We start from the raw sequence: 20,299 nt of genomic DNA, 5'->3' as shown, positions 1-20,299 counted from the left end.
TTCCCAAGGGCAACATGGACATTCAGCTGGCCGCATTCCCCTCACACATACATAAAATGCTCCACTGTCAGACGGCAACTGAAAATAATTGGTGGTACATAAATAAAACAAAGGAAATATTACAGAAGAAGGCAAGTTTAATCGTGTGTAAAGAGCTAAGTTTTACGAACTTACACAGCGAATTAATTAAAGTGATAGTTCACCTAAAAATGAAAATTCTGTCATCATTTACTCATCCTCTTGTTGGAATCTTTATGACTTTCTTTCTTCAGCAGAACACAACATTTTGAAGACGTTGGTAACCGATCATCACAGGCCCCCTTTAACTTCCATTGTATGGACATGCATGTCAATGGAGGACAGTTAACAAATTCTTCAACATATATTTTGTGTTCACAGAAGATAGAAAGTCAAACAGGTTTAAAACAAAAAGAGGATGAGGAAATGATGACAGAATTTTCTTTTTTGGGTGAACTTTCACTTTAGTAGGAGGAGGTAGTAGCTAGCGCTTTGACAAGCTAAGCTTGCCAGCAAAAATGTAGATTTATGGATGGATTTATTTAACAAAAACACACGCAGATAAATTGGTTCTCACATTGGTTCTAGCTTTCGATCAATGACTCTTTCATGATTTTGAAGACCATACAGGATGATAACAAGGCCTTTTGATATAAAATTACAAGTTTGTGTTAAACTGAAGTACACAAAGTGTAAGGTCAATTATTTCCCTTTAACATTAAAACAATGTACACATGTAATGGACCAAAACACTAATCTCTGCATCCTCGTTGTAGAAGTCCACTTCATTCCACTGTTTTATTGTATGTGTACCCACTCTCATCATACACACACACACATAAAAATCATCCAGCAACCAATATAAACTTCAATCAAGGCACCACGGAGCTGTGGCGCGATTGTCAAGCTGTGATAAACACGACTACACTACAATAACTTTTTATTTGTTTTCCTCTCACATCACAGAATAGAGACTTTGAATCACAGCGGCCTTCGGAGAAGGTGATTATGAAAAGCTGAGGTAAAATTTTCTCCATGCCATCACGAAGGTGCTGAAAGGAGAAGCATGGGGTAATTGGAGACTAATTCATCCTTTGTTTTTCACTCTTAGATGTGAAGTCTTCACAAGGCTTCATAAGAACTTGCCCTATAGTGCCAGGAGCTTGGCTCCAAGTTTGCGCACAACTTTTCGAATCAAGCTTTAGCGTTGAAGTCAAGAGAATCTAAATGCCTGTTTTGATCACTTCTGACGTGACAATTTCATCCTGCCAGTCATCAACGTTTTGTTTGTTGTTTGTCACGAGCAACGCGCAAAAGCATTCCTGAAGCTCGACGCCGAGCACTCAGACGAATCATCGCGTTCGACTGCTGCCTCTGAAATCCCTTTTCACTCTTCAAGTGAAAAAGCAATTTGAAGAAGCCAACCTTTTGAAAAGAGCTTTCTTAGTTGAAGTGCAAAAGCAACCTAATTAGCAAATGATAATTGTGTGCAGCGCAGTTTACTTTGCAATCTACGGCTCATTGTTGGAACGCTTCCTCATGGAAATCTCAAAGCGTTCCCCTCAGCCCACTCCCCACGACATTTACAAAATGTCAATACATTCACAAACGGTAAATTACAAGCAAATCCAGTTGAAGGCCCGCATTTGTTACGTCAATAGTTGGACTTTATTAACCAGTCAACACTTTTGTCTCCCAGCGAGTGAAAAAAGTACTTTATCTTACAATCAGGACAACCACACCAACTTTTCTGCCTTACGTGTTAAGTGACACGTGATTGAAAATGTTAGTCAATTTTCTGCTTTAAAAATCACGCTTTTACCTCTACAAAAGTATTGATTTAATTTCATTTTCTAATTTCAGATGTCGATGACAATGAGGTATTTTTTTCTTGAAAATGTCCCGAGAATCAGTTTGCCAATAAATCACTGGTAGAATGTAATTAGTTTAATATGATCTCCAAACTCAACAAAACAATTCCGATCGTGATGTTTCATATTGCAGCGATGCTTTTCTCTGGTTCAAGGTCTTATTAAAGAAAGAGGAATTAATGAGAGTGTTGTTCACTCAACAGGAATAGTTTACCCAACAAATAAGAATTATTTTACGTTTTTCTCACATCACTCTAGACTAGGGGTCTTGTAAGCGAGTGCTAACTTAAGAGATAAAATCATCTAGAGGGCTACTTGTTGATAAAATATTTTCAAACTTTAAACATGTGATGCATTATTTTCGGCTCACAGGATCAAATTGAGTTTTCTTTCACATATTTCTGATCTTGAATATATTGAAGTTTATAACAGGTGCTAATAATAACATTTCGTGTCGATGTAGCACTTTGTTGATCGGTATAGTCACAGATTTGACAACTGGTATTATTGTTGAGCCCTGTGTTTGGCGGGCCACCAAGTTGGAGACCACTACTCATAAAAAAGTACATCCTGGTTGATGATTTTTATAATATAAGCGAATGGGGAATGAGGCTGTCAAGCTCTAGAAATACAAAATTGCACCATTAGTGTTATAAAAAGCTACCCATATTTAAACGCCCTCATTCATTGACGTTGTCTCCAACTGCCGTGAAAAAATCTTTTCATCAAATCTTCAAACGTTTCATTATTAACTTATTTTGAAAAAAGGGCCAAAACAATTTTCATTTCTCCAAAGTCACACGCCTCGCATCGGAAATTGCATACTGTGACAGTACATATTGAATAACAGTATGTTCTATAGGGTGCATTTTTCATACAGTACATTCTGGACATACTAGATCTGCCATATTTTCATTGTCATGTGACCTGCTTATTACGTACAGAATGAATAACAACTGTGAACATAATTCTTTGTTGTTAAATAAGTGCAATATAACAAGGAATGCATCTCTTGGGACCTAACATTTCAAAAGAGCTGCTGCCCCACAGCTTTTAGCTTTTTTTAAATTATCATCTTTATGAATTTGGTGATTCCTTAGAATTTGTTGGTTCATGGGATAGAAAAGTATTCATCCAATGCATTCTGGGGAAATCTCACTGAGAGCAGTAGACCCTCCGTCTGGAAATTTTTCACATTCTTTTATTAGGTTTCAGACATACTTGTGCATACTGATTTTTGCTTACTGCGTAGCATAGAAGTAGACGATTATGGTCTCAGCAATGGTCTGTAACAACATATGTATGACAACAGAAATACTCTTATTGTAGGGAAAGGTAGGGTAATACCTCCAAGTTGAGAAAGCGTAAAGCTGAAGCCTCTGCGTTAGCATTAGCCGCTATGTTTTTATGGCTTAAGGTTGCAGGCTTGCTTTCTAGTGGCTTGGAGACACTTTATTACGTACACCCGTGTTGCTCAATAACACAAAAGGATATACTGGAAAGTAAACATCAGAAATAGGAAGAGAAGTTATTTAAAGTGACTTTGAAAGTGCCATGGTTGTAGCTGGCACATGTTTTGGAATTTTTTAACTGCTTATCTCGTGAAATTTTTAATCACAACCAACCATTTTTCTATAAACAGGAAATTGAGAGTAAAATTTACGTTGGACAAATTATGCCATAAAGAATTCAGGCAGTTCTGAAGGTAAAATCCAACCAGGCTTTAGCAAATAAAGTGGCCGGGGATCGTGTTTGTTTTCACTGATATTATTTTTAGCATCCCTCCTCTGCGTCACCTGTTTAAATTAGACAAACTCTGGCTAGTTATTAACTGTTTATTGTGCAAGCTAGTGTTTGATCAATCACACTGTCTATAGTGCGAGTTAAGTCAACATTACCGAAGCAAACAAGAGAAAACCTTAAACTAAAGAAAGGTCATCAGATCAATAATCCATTTAAGATGCTCTGTTGGATTCTGACAGCCCACCGCTGGCAATCAAGAGGGAGGGATTTATCTTTACCTTACATTTAATCCTCAGTCCTGAGGACGCTATAGTGACTAAGACATTCGATTTTCAATGGCCCTTAAAACCGGTGCCCATTTTGTGTGGAGCGATTTAGGATTTGTGTTCTGTCTCATAGCAGGTGGCTCTTATAGCTTTGGACTGACATGACTTAGATTGAGTTAGGATGAAACAGTTGCACTTATAAATGGGGTAAAATCTCCTGATCCTCTTCCAAGCTGTTGACAACAGTAGCACTAAATGACCCCTTTTGTATGCAGTTTTACTGGGGGAGAGCTGATCAACAAAATCATATATAAAAAAGAAAGATGTTCAGTGTCCTAAGCAAACTTTTGGTGAAACGACTGTGTTTAAATAAATGGAAACAAATGAGTGCTATAAAAACATGTTCCTAGTGAGGCATTCGTTGTTAAAGGTGATGTCATTTAAATGTGAAATACTTTTCCTCTTCTAGTTTGACGTGGATAGACTAGGCATCCCGCACATGTCCTGAAAAGTGAAGCAATTCGATCACCCCCCGGTGGAAGGCTGCAGTTTAGGTCATAAACCCCGAGTCCGTGTAAACAATCAGTAATCGCACCAATCTAAAAAAATCCAATTGCACTTCAGAAATATTTTTGGCAAAGATGGCTTCTGCTCTTGATGTATGATCAAGTGTTTGTTTTTCTAAAAAGTTTGGTTTTAGTTAAGACGGAGACACACTTAACGACTAGCTGAAGCATACTAAGACTGAAAGCAACACACTTAAAGAGTTTTTCTTATGATTGGATAGCTGTAACACCCGCAGTTTCAGCTCCGACCACGCCCTGTGCACCAGCGCCTCATCAAACACTTCCCCGAACTCTCTCAACGGACTTTTAGTTATGGACTCCACTTCCCAGAACTCTGTGCACTCACTCACCATCATTGATTACAGTCACACCTGCACGCAATCATCCACACCACATATAACCAGCACTCTCCCATTCAACATGGTCAGGTCTAGTTGTTTCAGTGTTACCGAGATGTTCCCTGTCACTGTTCCCTGTCACTGTTCCCTGTCACTGTTCCCTGTCACTGTTCCCTGTCACTGTTCCCTGTCACTGTTCCCTGTCACTGTTCCCTGTCACTGTTCCCTGTCACTGTTCCCTGTCCTGTACTGTTCCCTGTTCCCTGTTACTGTTCCCTGTTACTGTTACTGTTACTGTGGACACTATTACTGTGGATGTTTACCTTTAGTTTACCTCATTATTCCTGAGGATGTTCCTTTGTTGCTTTATAAAGTGGATTTAGTTGCGTTGGTGTCCTCTGTGTTGGTATCCCGTGTGTCTCGTTACAATGGCTGTGTATAGCCTAGCCTACCTGTAGCACTGCGCTGTGGAGGATTGCAATTCCCCGCAGCCGGCCTCAACAGACTAAACCCAAATTTAGCCCGTGCATTTAAATATCATTGATATTAATCGAAAAACATGTGAGACAAAACATGATGCTTATATGTCGACTCCCTCGAGTGTTTATGTATGTTATCTACATTCTTATGGGCAGTCTGCTTTGTTAACGGGAGTCTTAAATGCCTTTGTATTCTTTTAAAACGGCTATTATTTAAGCTTATCTCCTTGACTTTTGTCAGCATTTCTCTCAATGCTTCTGCCTATATAGTGTTGACAGTTTGGATGTAATGTCATCGATCGCAACCACAAGTCGTAAATATTAAACACGTTTAATAAAATCTTAAGTGAGAATGACTTTCAAAGACTGTCTTAAAAATTCTAAGACTAGAATCATGAGACACTACACACTGAACGATTGTATCTGCGATTCTACACATAGACTGAGCACAACTGGAATAGACTAGGCACGATTACGGGTTATGATCAAATTGGTTATGATCAAATTCCTTTCTTAATCGTGGTAAAATTGTTAAGTGTGTTCCCAGCTTAAATTAGACGACATCTTAGTTCTGTAGTGCTTTGAAATGGAGGGGCGGAGTAAGCCCTTGCTTGCAATTCACAACCTTACCACTAGATATCGCTAACATCTCCACATTGCATCAATAAACCAAATAATTGTTTTTTGTGCATATATTACCCAACCATGGGTTGAAACAACCAAGTGAATGAAATAACTGTCTGGGTTCTATACTCAATGTGACTTTAAATAGGTTTTTGATATAATTATAATTAAAAAAGTATTATCTTTTAGTTGTTTTTGTGGAACCCAATGCAAATTGATGAACACAAGCTGCAACATCTTATGGTCTGATAAGGACAGTACTCGGAGCTTTTATAAAGCTCGGTGCTCTGAATTTCCCTCTAGCAACTGCCTGCAGATAATTCTCTAATGGTTTTACATAGGCCCGCCTTCTACAGCAAACATGTGCCTTTCGTCAAATTAAATTTGAAATCCAATTATCAGGCAAAGTCATTTTCAACAAAGGGAGTTGAAGGAAAGAAACAAAGACATTGCTTTCTGTTTGCTCTCGTGGATGACTGTGGGTTTAAGGAGTTTGCCATTTTGCATCTTTTCAAAATCATTTTTATTTTTTTTTGCAAAAAAAGCCACTGATTTTCTTACGCCACCAGTAGCAGCAAACAGGGAAGCGTAGATATTTTAAATCTGCTTTTCGTACTTTCATCTTAAAATTTGTAATGCTAATGAGCTTTCACTTGAAATTCATAACCGCTGGCTACATAGATCAAGCCAAGCCTGTGTTATCCATCACCCCAGTCAACATGATCAACAGAAAGTAAAACTGAAGCAGATTAAATTGTCCATCTGTCCAAATACTAACCGGGCTACACAGAACAGAACTGCCAAAATCAGATTTTAATATTGACAGTGATTCGGAGATACATAGCCGTCCAGTTCAGAGTGTGTATGACCAAAACCTCTTTGAACCAACAAAATCTGGTGGATCATAGTCCAAAAAAAGGTCATAGGTCTATTTGAAAGTGTCTTAAACAGCAGGAAAAAAACAAAGCTGCATACAAATTATATAGTAAAATGCAGGAGAAAAATTAAGATTATAAATGTTTTAAAGGGAGACGTTAATATCTTGGATGTTAAAGGTTAAACGTTCCATTCTTTTATGGTGTTTTGATTTTCTCTGACTTCTAAAACAAATAATTCAGATGCTAACATAAACAAAACTAGATGGGACACAGGAGACTCAGATATAAATGATATATGAATATAAAAGCAAAGACTGCAATATGTTTTGTGCTGTAAATTATTGACTCTGCTGTCTGAAATCTCATTTTTATGCACCTAATACCTCTGTTGTCACATATTCAGCAACTTAATGCTATATTTAGTCCAGTGTTTCATGTGCTAGGCTGTTAAATCACACTTCTGCTGTTAATGCATTTACAAACAATTCCTAAGCAGCATATGTCACATTAAATACTGCTGTGTAGTGTTTTCCCCATTCAGTTTGTGGTTATTATTTAATTATCATGTTCGATTTTTCATCTTACCTCAGACACCTGACACATCACATGATCACAACCACTTCTAAAATTCCAAAGTCCCTGGTTGTTCAGTTATGATTGTGACCAATTACTTAAAATCTTATTCATAAAATGTATTTAAGGTTGTTCTTAACATCGATTCTGCATTAAATCAATTATTATTAATGTCAATGTGGATTAAAATGGCTGAATTTTAAATTTAGATTTTTTAATCATTCCATGTGAGCTACATAACCCGTCATTTCTCTTGACTTGAAATGTTAAATACTTTGATACCCCCCCACACACAGTTCAAAAGAAGACATCAGGCCAAAGTCTTTTTGCAACGATTTTCAATTTTCTTTCAGAAATGTACAGAACCAAAGCATCATAAGATCACAGACCGTTACAGGTAAAGAACATCTTTTTAATGCTTTTACTGATAGAGAGAGTATGTGCAAGAAAATAGTGGTAAACCTTTTTTATAACCGCGGTACATTACAGTCTAATAACTTCAGAACTGCTGGATTGAGTTTCTCGACATCTGTGTACACACCATCTCTGTTACTACAGCATAATGGCACTGAAAAACGATATTATCTTATCGTAAATTATAAATATATAAAAACGATGTAGAAAGTGCCTGGGTTATGTAAAAAAAGAGAAAATGACTCCATTGAAGCAAACATTTTGGAGAGAGCTGCTCGTCATATTCCCCTCTATAGTACGTTTGCAAGATTCAGAACGAGCACGTTTTTATAAAGCGCAAATCACAGATGCAAGGTGTCCGCCAGGTACAGAAAATATTACACAATAATATGCCTATGCAGTCTAGACTGTGATCGTTTCTCAACTCGGAGATCGTCATAATGGAGATGCCTATATAAACCAGAATCGTCGAGGGAGGGGAATTCATAGCATTTCATCAGCCGGTAGCCCGTCCGGCTGTGCTAAAATGTCAGGGGAGAAATAGAATACTCATAAATGTGGTCTGCTATCTGCGGCTTGCAATGACCATGGCCTATCATCTGAAGTGATATTTGTTCATCTGTTTGGTTTGGTTGTAAGTGTACAACTATCCAGTGCCTGGGGCGGGCAAGACTTGCTGTCCAGAAGCTCGAAACAGTTCTGGTTGATAAGAGCATACACATACTACAAAAGAGTTCTGAGTTCTAGTCAAACACAGAACAACAGCCTCTAATTCAATATTTGCATCCGCATCCATGTTGATTCTGGCACAAGGTTGCAGCGTCTTAATGTAAATGTTGACTTTAAAGGACTTGAGGAATATTAAAGAGTTTCAATGCTCTTTCTAAGTGTTTTAAGATTGTATCACATATACCAGTCCATATGGTGTAATTTGCAATCACATATGTTCATGCCAAAGAATAACTATCCATATGTTTCTGTTAGGATTCTGTTAGGATAGTTGAAATTACCGCGGTGGCAGAACAGGAATTTGGGCAACTTCATGTCAAGTCAGTCATGGTTCAGAGTTGAGTGTTTCTAATTTATAGTCCAATGTCATGCTAATATGACATTAACATATGACATCATTACGAAACTGAATTTGAAACATTTTGAAATGAATGAATCTGCGATTGATACAATATGAGCTTACAGGGAACTTACAGGCAACGTTGAAAAGTCATTGGAGTTTCAATAATATCACAGTATTAAACCAAAATAAGTTAGACTTACAAAATTTTCAACATGTCAGGGCAAAAGTAAGCTTCAGCCAACCGTGAGGAGAATATAAAGGAGAGCGATCGCTTGTACAGTATCAATAGTGCGATTTGCTTTCAGGCCTTTACGACTCAAATTGACTAAAGAACAAAGCCAAATAACCGCAATTTTACAGACGGAGCACACGGGGGATTTATATACAGTGTAGCGACGACTGTGAGCTGCGTTATCGGCACTGAAACAGGCCTTGTCGAGCTTAAGCTCCACGTTGGGCACCAATCCATTTGTAAAATTAGACTCATCCAGTAGCACTCATGTATGAAACCCACTGAAATGCCACAAATACAATCATACGTAAAGTGCTTACAGCGGCGACTGACTCGGTGGCGGCACGCCCCCGGTGATTCTGGTACTAGGGCGGAGGGAGGAATTGTCAGATTGCTTCAAATCAAACCTCATCCTCTGGGTTAAAACTTGACGATTTTTGCAGTTCAAGTGAGAGAGGCTGTCCTCGTTTATGTGAGGGAAAGCCTCTGGTCATATTTATCTTTATTATCAGGGGAGAATGAGAGATAACTTCAAGAGGAGATAAAAGCGCGGAGTGTCTGAGCCGTTGATAAACTAAACATACTGATGCCGTTCGCACTTAATCTGTGTTTGTGTGGTCATAGGGGAGCACAGATTGAGTCTTTAGAGGTTAGTCTACTATGTGGAGTCATAGCGCCCAGAAAAATGTTGGCAGGGATGAAGTGTTGGTATGGTGTGGTGTGGTGTAAGAGTGTTGGTATGATGTATGTACAGTTGGCGCTCAAACTGGGATGAGTCTGAACCTTGTTATAAGACTTAAAGTAACACCATTTATAAAGGCTGTTTTTCGTTTTGACACTACATAAAGCAACAATTTTTATTATTTTGGTCTGACTGAACATTCGAATGATTTGAGAAATGGTACAATCATTTATATGGAATGTTTGCACATGAGAAGCATTTGGACTAAACATTTTTGCCAAAAGCTTAAACTTGCATCTGATTCATACCTGGCATCGGAAGCAAGATTTCAAATCTGTCTGTATGTGTTGTTACAGGTTTAATGGTTTAATGATACAAAGATGCACATGGTTTCCTTTTTAAAACTTCAGCTATTGTCTGAGGTTTAGTTTTATTAGACAGCATTATTGGACACTCTCTTATTGTTTCTCGCATGGCATTCAAAACAGTTTCAGCAGGATATTGATTAAACTGTTTGTGTGTCTTTCTTCACATCCTGTTATACAGAATATAGCTATTGATTTCAGTACACTGTTTTAGGGACTACGAAAGATTTTACCTAACAAGTGTGGAGTTATCAGTAGTGTCATAGGTTGCAATTTCAGTTCTGTAGTCGAGGAGGCTAAGAATTGGAACAACTGAAACAGGAAAACAACATACATTTACATTAAGCGTGAATCCAGCCCCACCCCCCACATCCTGTTCAGAAATGTACAAAATCTGCTCACTTATAACAGTGAGAGAACACAACGCGATACGGTCCAGTGTCACTCACATGAACAGCAGGAGATTCAAACCAGAGCAAATTGTACATGTTCGTATCATCTCAATCAACTAAATTTGTGTTTTGCAAGATTCTTAAGCAATTTAAAAATAAATCCAGCACAAGTTCAATGGCATCTTTTGTAAGATTGCTCTTGAAGCAGTATAACTGATCACATTACAGGACGGTACAATTTTTCATTGTTTAAACATCATCGTTTCCAAGTGCATTATCAACACCAACTCCTTCCCAAAAAGAATGCTGTATAAAGCTTAAGTGTGTCATCTCTTGCCACGTTAAAGAACTAAAATATACAAAGACCACTTTATAAGTATGATATTTGCAGGATGATTATCAGAAAATGTGTAAACATTTCGTCTCTGTGGTGCTATGAACGGATTGCTGTACACATTACACATATGCATCCCGACCAGCCCGATACTTCAACATTGGCTCAATCAATGGCGGGGTTATCTGTCTGTCCAATCACATTCCTTGGTTATTATCTCCAATTCTATTGGATGACTCTGGTGGTACATAAAATACACACTTCAGCTTTAAAAAACAGTGGAACATGTCTGCTCTCATATTGACCTTCAACAGGTCCACTCGAGGCAAAGTAGAAAAAATGACATTATCCCAAATCCAACAGTCAATGAATTCAAACTATAATGCAAAGATGTTGATTATAAAGAATGTTCATGAAGAAATAAGGAAGGAAAGATCAACACAGTATACAACTATAGGCTATATTTGAATAGTAAACCAACAGCTCAGAATCTTTTGTATAAGATTCTCACGTTGTTTTCAGGTGAACCTACTCTCAGAAAGGAGAGAGTTCAATGATTTTGACTGACGTTAGTTATTTCATTGTCTACACGTTGTCCTTTTGTTCTGCTTTCCTTTTGTTTCGCCAGCTGTGGTAAAGGAGTGGCATTGAGAAATCTTACATACTGTACAACTTTGACAGTTGTGCTTAAATGTACAGGAGCAAAAGAGCAATGTCCTCTAGTGAAGAGTATGTAGCCTTCATCAGCTCTTTTCAAAAACCTCATCTATGGCATTTTGTTGCTATGTGTTTTCTCTGGAGGTTAGACATCCAGAGCTGTCACAAAGTCACTGGAACTACAAGCAAGGACACTGGTTGAGATCCTTCTTTCTACGTTGGCAAGTAACATCACTGTGGCACAGGGTTGTTTAAGGGAAGTTTTAGGCCCAGATGTTCAGGCCGTTGGGAAAGTCTGTGGGCTCAAGCAGGGATCTGAATACGGTAAGGCTTCTCAGAGCAGTTATATAACATTTGGAAAGAAGTCGTAAAGAAACGGTATGGAAAAGAAGTAGGGGAAAATGATAGGGTGTGCTGGATGTGCTTGAACAAGTTCCTTATTTGTCTCCTTGAGGGCTTCCAACCCCCTTTGGCCAAACTCAGTGCTGGACTCCTCATTCTGTCTTCTGTCCAAGCAGCCCAGGTCAGACATGGGTCTGCATGCGTTTCTGCAGAGGCCGTGTGAGGTCCGAGTTCTGCGATGAAGATTGAGAGTAATGGGATGATGATGAGGCGGAGGCCTTGCTGTCTTTGTCAAACTGCACGTAGCCATCCTGCTTGCTGTAACTGCTTACGCTGCTGTCACACTGCGTGTCCAGGAATGAGCTGGAGTCGCTCATCGATCCCCGCTGGAACTCTCGCTCGCACAACTCGATAGAACTGCTGCCCATGCCCAGCACGAACCGTTGGCTGTAGTCGTACAGGCGGTTGGGCCCAGCACCCAAGGTCGAGTAGATGTTGGTGAAGGACATTCCTGTGGGGACACGCTGTTTGCCGGTGGTGGCAGTGCCTGGATCTCTGCGAATCTCTGCGGTCTGGTTCCCTGCCAGATTGATGGTCGGGGTGCCATGATGCTCCTTAAAGGTGTTGACGCTGTAGTATCCATTAGTTGGATCCTGTAAAGATGCAGCAGTGAACATAAAACACATCAATGAGAATGTTTGCAGCACTCAATCAGACTGAATTCAATCATTTCAAAGAGAAACAGATTTCTAGAGATCAATAGGAGGGAAGATGGTTATGCATACACTTTAACAGTATAGCTGGATAGGAGATGAATAAAAGTTTAATAGTTATAAAAGATATAGCTGTTGGATAGATAGCTGGAAGGAAGATGGATTCTTTAGTAAACTATTTGAATTGAATTGCTCTCTTTGTTAATTTCAGAGATGGTCTTTCATTCACTAAACCATGTATTATATGCCAGTTGCTTATAAAGTTACCGACCACAAATTTCATTACTGTATTTGACAAAAATGAGGCGTGCTTGGCAACTCCAGCTGTTTAATCGCATCACTTTAAATGGACTCTCAAAGGGATAGTTCACCCGAAAAGAACAATTCCTTCATCATGTCATTCAAACCTATGACTTTTTCTTCAGTACTTGAACACTTAAACCTTAAAGTGATTCGTTCATCATTTACTCATGTTCAATACTATATCTACAGAACACAAAAGAAGATATTTTGAGAAATGTCTCTGTGGTTTTGTGTTCATACAATGGAAGTCAACGGGGGCCAATGTTGTTTGGTTATCAACATTTTAAAAAATATCTTCTAATTTGTCAAATGATGAAAGAATCACTGTAACGTTTAAGTACTTTTAAGTCAAACATGCTTTTATAGACCGGAACATACTTTGTGGTATTTAAAATGTAAAATTTTGTGTTTAGCTATATGATTATGTACCTCTTCATTGGGCAAAAAATGCAAGATACGGTTTGCTGTCCAATTGTTCATTTGTTTAGTATTATTGCCATCTTAAGCAATATTTCATGAGACATAAAATCATCAAATAATTACAATATTTTTTACGTATCTACAGTACATTTCATCTTTAATTAGACTTAGAGTTACTCCTTTTTTTGTTGAAAAAACAGAAATAATTAGAAGGGACTCGATGCCATGATTGCAGTTGTTGTTTTGGTGCTATCAAGGCACAGTCACTAAGAAGCAGGACAGAAACCCAAAGCCGGGGACATGAATGCCATTTAAGAGTGTGAGGGCCAGATCTCACGGGATAATCACCGTTATTTTGAAAAAAGACAAAATCAGTTGTATTTTATCAGACGACAGGGGCAGGGACAGCGACTCTCTATCTATGCTGGGTTTTCCCTCTTCACATGGCTTATTTTACACGCTTATTTACATGTAAAAAGGGAATCATACCCTTAGGGAACAGACTGTGAATCTGTACATAAAGAAATTGTTTTTATTATTTTGAGCAACTGCTGTGGGGTTAACTGTGGGATGATTTGTTGTTGAAACTAATTGTTATTTGTGCTCGCATTGAAATTGGTGGAATTGTCAATTTGTATCAGCAAACTCATTTTAATGATTAGTCCAAATATGTAAAGGGTAATTGTAAGTGTTTATAGGTTTAAATGATTTAGTTTTTTAATAAATAATTTGTTTTGGCTAGACACAAATTTCAAAATCCATCGTCAAAGCAATTTCCTGACATAAACTATGAACCCTCGTTATAAAACCATAACCATTTCTGCTAATGCATAACTGATTATTGAAACTATTTAAACACATTCATAAAGCACTTTGCTGGCTTCTTTGAGTATTTTATGCCTAAATCAATGTTTCATATGCTTCATTTGGTTATATATTTGATATGTAATGGTTTATCATAATTGCAAAATAAACAAGTATTTGTAATTTCATACAAAATAAACAAAACAAAACGCAACATCCAACAGTTGCACATATATTTCTCTGTAGGGATAGTTCACACTTGTGTCATTCCATAACTGTATGACTTTCTGTCTTGTGAACAGCACAAAAGAAGATATTCCGAAAAATGTTAAAGGGACTTTTTACCCAAAAATTACAAATTAACCCATGTTTTACGCACCCTCATGGCATGTTATTTGCATATGACTTTCTTCTTTCAGAATAATGCAGTCAGAGTTGATTCCATGTACTGTATGCTGGATCTTTCAAGTATTAGAATGGGAGTGAATGATGACTGAGATTTTGATGCTCAAAAAGTGCATCCATCGATCAAAAAAAAAAATGCAAATCGATGCATTTGTTTAAGAGAAATTTCCAACTTTATTAATGATAATGTCTTACTTCCATCGTGTGTCAGCCGCGTGTGCATGCGAAGATAGCATTCCGCCGAATGACGCGGACATGTTGTAAGTTCTGGTTTTAAGAAAAATGCCACAGTAATCACTGGAACTTAAGACATGCACTATACATGGCTGACAGATAACGGAAGTAAGACATTATCATTAATAATGTTGTCAATATGGATATTTCTCTTAAAATAATGCATCGATTCACATCAGACGGCCTTTATTAACCCCACGGAGCCGTGTCGAGCAGTTTGTTGATCGCACTTTTTGGAGCTCATCCACAATTCACTCCTACAATATTACGAAAGAAAGAAGTATTTTACAATACAAATAAGATGCCTCGAGTGTGAGTAAAACATGGGCAAATAACAAACAGTGTTTAAGTCCCATTGACCTTGTAAGTAAGTAATGTAAGTCCCATTGACATTGTTCGGACACAAAACCACTCAGACAAAGTTGTTAAGTGTCATTGTTGTACAGGTTTTATATGTGAGGGTGAAGAGTATTTTATTTTTGGATAAACTATTCCTTTAAGAGAATAGTTAATTTACAGATTAACATTTTTGTTAAAAAAGTGGAGGCTTTTAGTTTCATATATCAAGCATTTGTTGTTCTTGCATCACTTCCTGTAATTTTCATGGAGGCCTACAGTACCTTGATGTGTTGGTACTCCTTCTCTTCCTCCTGAAGGACCTCCAGTTGCTTCAGAACCGACTCCTGCTGAAACTCTCCTCGCTCAATCTGTGGTAAACAACAGGTCTATGCATTACTCTCTCTCCTCCTCCAATCTCCCTTTGCAGCTTTACTCCAAAACGCTTAATGATATTCCACAGAATTGACTTGAAGAGGTGCAATTTTCCATGAATATTTTTCATGTCATTACAAAAAGCCTCTTTTTTTTGTGCCCAACGCCTTTGTCTTCTGTTATGTTTTACATCTTGAGACACAGACAGAATTGATTCTGGGTCCTATGAGGGGTGCGTGGTGGTGAGTGAAATATCCACAGAAGCTTTTGTGTGTTGTGACGAAAGTTCACCGAGGCTTGGAGGAAAAAAGCTACCGGTATCTTCACACCACCCCTGTGTCCTCCTGGGAATTAAGGACTAAATATAGGCCTGCAGGCCAGCAGGGTGCCTTCACTTATATTACATTATTCATGACTTTGATGTTAGTTAGCGGTGGCAAGGGAGATAGGAGCTATTAGTGTTGGGGTAGGGATGATTAGCATTCATTAGCCACGGATGTGACAGGGACTAGCATAATAAGCTAGCTAGATGATTTGGGGGTGCCGATGGGGTAATGTTGAGGGGTGTTTATCATGTTCTCTATGTGACTCACCATGAGCTGTTTCATGGTGGAGTGCTCTTCGTTTTCCCGGGCTGCGTTGTGATCCTTATGCACGATTTCCACACGTATGTCGTTCTTGGCTGATACCACACCTTTGAGGTCTGAGAGAAAAGCATGTGTTACTCCGGTGTTGTCATTTATTATGATGTAATGATGTGATATATTACAAAGAAAGAAATCTATATCATGTCACTTCACATTGCCTTAACAACAGGCCCTAAAAAGTAACGCTGCCTTCAAGTCATGTCAGAACAATTATATTTACGAGCACACATGAACGATACCGGTGTTGTATTTACTGGAGGTAACTTAGATACTTTCAAACGTAAGGGTGAATTAAAGAATCGGATCAAAATAAGTTTGTACCTACTTTGTAACATTTTTATGTATGTTTAAGGGCACAGGCAATCTACCATAACACTTTGACCCTTATTTTTTTTCATGCAAATGAGCTATTACTTATGGCACACTGGAATATATACTTAAAATTATACGTATACAAGTATATTTACTGACAGAAAGTATATTTGTTCTATACTTGTGCTTAATCTTTGATCGAGATACACTTAAGAGTTTATACTTAGGATATACACTCATATATTTGGCTTGTAGTTGTGTATTATAATCATATTATTATAGTTTACTATTTATAAATTATTATGTCAAGTGCAGTATACTTCCAGTATAAAAAATATTAAACCAGTAGTTTACTAAGATTATACTTCAATATAGCTTTTTTAGTTTATGCACATAAACTTTGAACTAGTTAACTATCAGTATATCTATATAGTATATAGTATAGAAGTACACACTTGAAATTGTACATGTGTTACAAATATACAGCAACCATATTTTTTTCTGAATTTACTTGTTATAGGTATGTGTTCAGGTAAAAATGTTAATTCTGTGAAATACTAACAATATTTATAGCAAATTTCTTACCAAAAAGATTCTATTTGCATTTATTTTAAGAAAATGGTCAAAATAACAGAAAAGATGCTTTTGTATTTTTTATAGACATCATGTACTGCCTAGAAATTAGGTTCATATTTACCCTTAAGCAACAGTTATATTTGTTCACGTATTTAGAAAAAGTTGCGTTTTTGATAATGATAATTATTATAATAATAATAGTTTGTATTAATCTCACTTTTTATCAAAGTTTTGTCATGCTATACGTCTTTCACACTGCTGATGGATGACTTTATGTCACTCCTGAGGTTGTAATTTGTTGAAATTCAACAGACACTATACTGAAATGGCCACAATGCATCTAGAAATGCTGATTAGATTACAATTCAGAATGGTTTCTTATTTTTTTCTGCTGCTGGATTACTAGGGCATTAATTCAATTATTATTACTACATAATGTTTTCTAAGTAGAGTACAAAGTAAAGTATTCTTAAAAAAATGAACTTGAAGTATACTTGACTGTAAGAGGTGGCAACACTACATTGAAATATACAGATAAAATGGCAATAATACGTCTAACATGCATAACTTCCTAATACTGTCCAAACCAAAATCACTCAAACACACAAAAATTTTAATAACAATCTCAAAACTCTTAAATAAAAACTTTCCAGTAGGACTTGAAGGCACCACACACCAAAGATAAGAGGAACCCTAAGGGAACATCACAGGAGTATATTGACGTATTGAAAAACAATGTTTATTGATAAGTTGTGACGGTCGGGTTGCAGGTCTTACTTTCTGTCTTAATTTTGCTGGCAAGTTCTCTCTGTTGAGCACAGATGGAGGTGGGCAGTGTAGGCATAACCAGGTGAGCGTCTTCTGTGGCATACAACAACAACATGCTCAACACTATGAATGTCACGAATGTACCTGTCTGACGCTAATCTGAGACTGTACATGGATGCGTTGCTTTCTCTTCTGATCATGAGAGGATGGTTGTGGGAAACGGAATTCAAATGGAAAAGGAACTCTCAGGGTTGAATTCACTAAGTATGAATGATCGTTTGTTTGCTTACTCGGTTTTTGCTCTTTAGTGACTGGTTAACTAAAGAAATTACGCTATTTATGTAACGGCCTATATGTGCCGAAGCCAAAAGCATTTTATACAGGAAATTTTATACTGCTTTGTTTTGCCTCGCCGGGACTGTACATCATCACTGTGTGATTGCAATTCATACACCTGAATCAGCTCTTTAAAAAGGCCAAAATCCGATCAGATATGTGCACATCTGAATATATAATGCGCTTCTCCAGCACTTGACGAATTACAGCTGCCACGATCGAAAGAAAAATGTAAACAAAAAACTCTCTTAAATAAACATTTCGCGTAACATCTGCTTTCTAGCGCAACATTAATTGCGTTAGGTTTTGTGATTAAGGTGCAATCTATAACAAGCCAAGTTTACACAAAAAGTAGATGTGCGAGTGCCTAAAAAAACATTGGTTAGTTAGTGTAAACAAGGCCCAACACTTTTAAGCTCTGGGTAAACGATTGTTTTCGATTCAACACTGCACCCAAAAGCGACGTGACTGTTTAGTGAATTCAACCTAGAGTCTCGACACACAGGGAGATCAAAAAATAAACGCTCGGTTTCTGTGAAGTGGACATGAACAGCCTAACACCCTGACTCTGACTGAGGACCACTTAGCACGTTCCAGAAATGGACATGCAGGAACGCTATTGGCCGGGAGGTACATACTTCTCTGAGAGCGCGTGCAACAGAACGCTCCGATGGTTCCCATGAGGACGATGAAAGCAACGAACGCTCCAACTGCCACACCGATGATCACAGCAACAGGGAGGGAGTCTGTTGGAAAAACAAAACATAGCCTTGTACAATAACACAGCATGGGGAGATTGGTGGATCCAGCACTGGAGGACATAAAGCTTTAACCAGCTTAAGTTGGTTTGCAAGCCTGTCTTTCTCCCAACCTGGCCAAGCTTGCCTTCGACTGGTCTGGCTGGTCACCCAGTCTGGCCAAAAACCTGCGATGACCAGCGATCCAGCTTAGGCTGGTTTAAGCTGTTTGATTTATCAGGACAACACCTTCATTCACTCGTGAAAATATTTCTTGTCTACAAATGAGAACGTCAAATGTTTGGCAAAGAAACAATGGCACTTCAAATGTATCACATCAGAGGAACAAGCACAGACAATTAACACCACTTTCTACTAAAAGCACAGTTACCTTCACTTGATACTTTGGTGATTTTCCAATTATCACACGTTTAACCCATGACATGCACCGAACATTGCAGTCATGAGTTTTTTTCGTGTACATGCAACAACAGATAGGACGCATGATAGTGAAAAATGAGTATCTTTAGTTTGTGCTAATTTATTTTTATGTTTAATTTGTGATTTATTAGTGTTCTTGTTCATATGTTTAAAGCAAAAGATTGTCAACCAAATGGTGATGAGTCAGACAATGTGCTCTACCTTCACAGAGTAAATTACTGCCTGCCAGTATAAACGAAACATTTTGACTCATGCATCACCACAGTTTATGCCCATTAATACTTTCATTACCGTATTCATGTATTCAAAAAACAAACAAACAAACAAGAAAAAAACAAATCAGCAATGCAATAATCATTAAATGGTCAGTGAAGTGAGACATTTCTAGTCCACTGGAATAAATATGAAAGACATGTTAATACAGCCAGGAAATGAGAGTTATGTTGAGAGATACGTTTTTAGAAATGCTAAACAGAGAAATTAAATCTCTGTATTAAAGCTGCTAATTAAAGAGTGCTAAGTGTTCTTAATAAATGTATATGATTTATTAGGCTTGCAGTTAAATGTGCAATTATTATCATTTCACTAAAGTGCTGAATAAAAATTGTGCACCAAAAATGGAATAAAATTTACAGAGATTAAAGTGATTTAAATAAGATTTGCTAATCACATTTATATGCATAAATTATATACAAAGTAATGCAGAAAAATTACATAGGCCGTTTTTGGCCTTTCCAAAAATAGACATTATTATAAAAGAGGCTAAAGATCCCTCACAGCATGTGACATCACAGTGATGTCACATCCAGTGTGGAATAAATGAGGCTTTTCTGTGCTTATAACGATAATCAATAATAATTGGCTTGTTGTGTTTGATACAATTAATGATTGTTTTAGTCTTCACCCTTTCCTGGAATACCTGATTCGGATTGGCTCGCCGCAACATTCCAAGGTCTTTTATTCCCCAATAACAACAGATAGCTGCTTGTTTTCACGAAATAAAGCATTTCGGATATTTATGACCCGATAACCCAGTCAGAATTTAT

At 37.6% G+C, this 20,299-nt stretch overlaps 1 protein-coding gene across 9 annotated transcripts in view; it reads right to left on the bottom strand.

Annotated features, from left to right (window-relative positions):
• Positions 1 to 7,824: 7,824 nt before the first annotated feature.
• Positions 7,825 to 20,299, bottom strand: part of kirrel3b (kirre like nephrin family adhesion molecule 3b) — a 181,900-nt gene continuing 169,425 nt past the window's right edge. For 6 of the 9 annotated variants that reach the window (XM_056766795.1, XM_056766797.1, XM_056766801.1 and 3 more), the window contains 5 exons: positions 18,714 to 18,821; positions 17,749 to 17,832; positions 16,030 to 16,139; positions 15,346 to 15,432; positions 7,825 to 12,499 (listed from right to left, as the gene is read on the bottom strand). In XM_056766795.1, the coding sequence (XP_056622773.1) occupies positions 12,029 to 12,499; positions 15,346 to 15,432; positions 16,030 to 16,139; positions 17,749 to 17,832; positions 18,714 to 18,821 (860 nt within the window). In that variant the 3' untranslated portion in view covers positions 7,825 to 12,028. The remainder of the gene's footprint in view (positions 12,500 to 15,345; positions 15,433 to 16,029; positions 16,140 to 17,748; positions 17,833 to 18,713; positions 18,822 to 20,299) is intronic. The other 3 variants (XM_056766798.1, XM_056766799.1, XM_056766796.1) reach the window with 2 other exon arrangements.

Source organism: Triplophysa dalaica, chromosome 14 (assembly GCF_015846415.1).
Source record: "Triplophysa dalaica isolate WHDGS20190420 chromosome 14, ASM1584641v1, whole genome shotgun sequence".
Classification (NCBI taxonomy): domain Eukaryota; kingdom Metazoa; phylum Chordata; class Actinopteri; order Cypriniformes; family Nemacheilidae; genus Triplophysa; species Triplophysa dalaica.
Note: the sequence above shows the minus strand (reverse complement) of the source record. Positions and strands in the feature narration are given on the sequence as shown.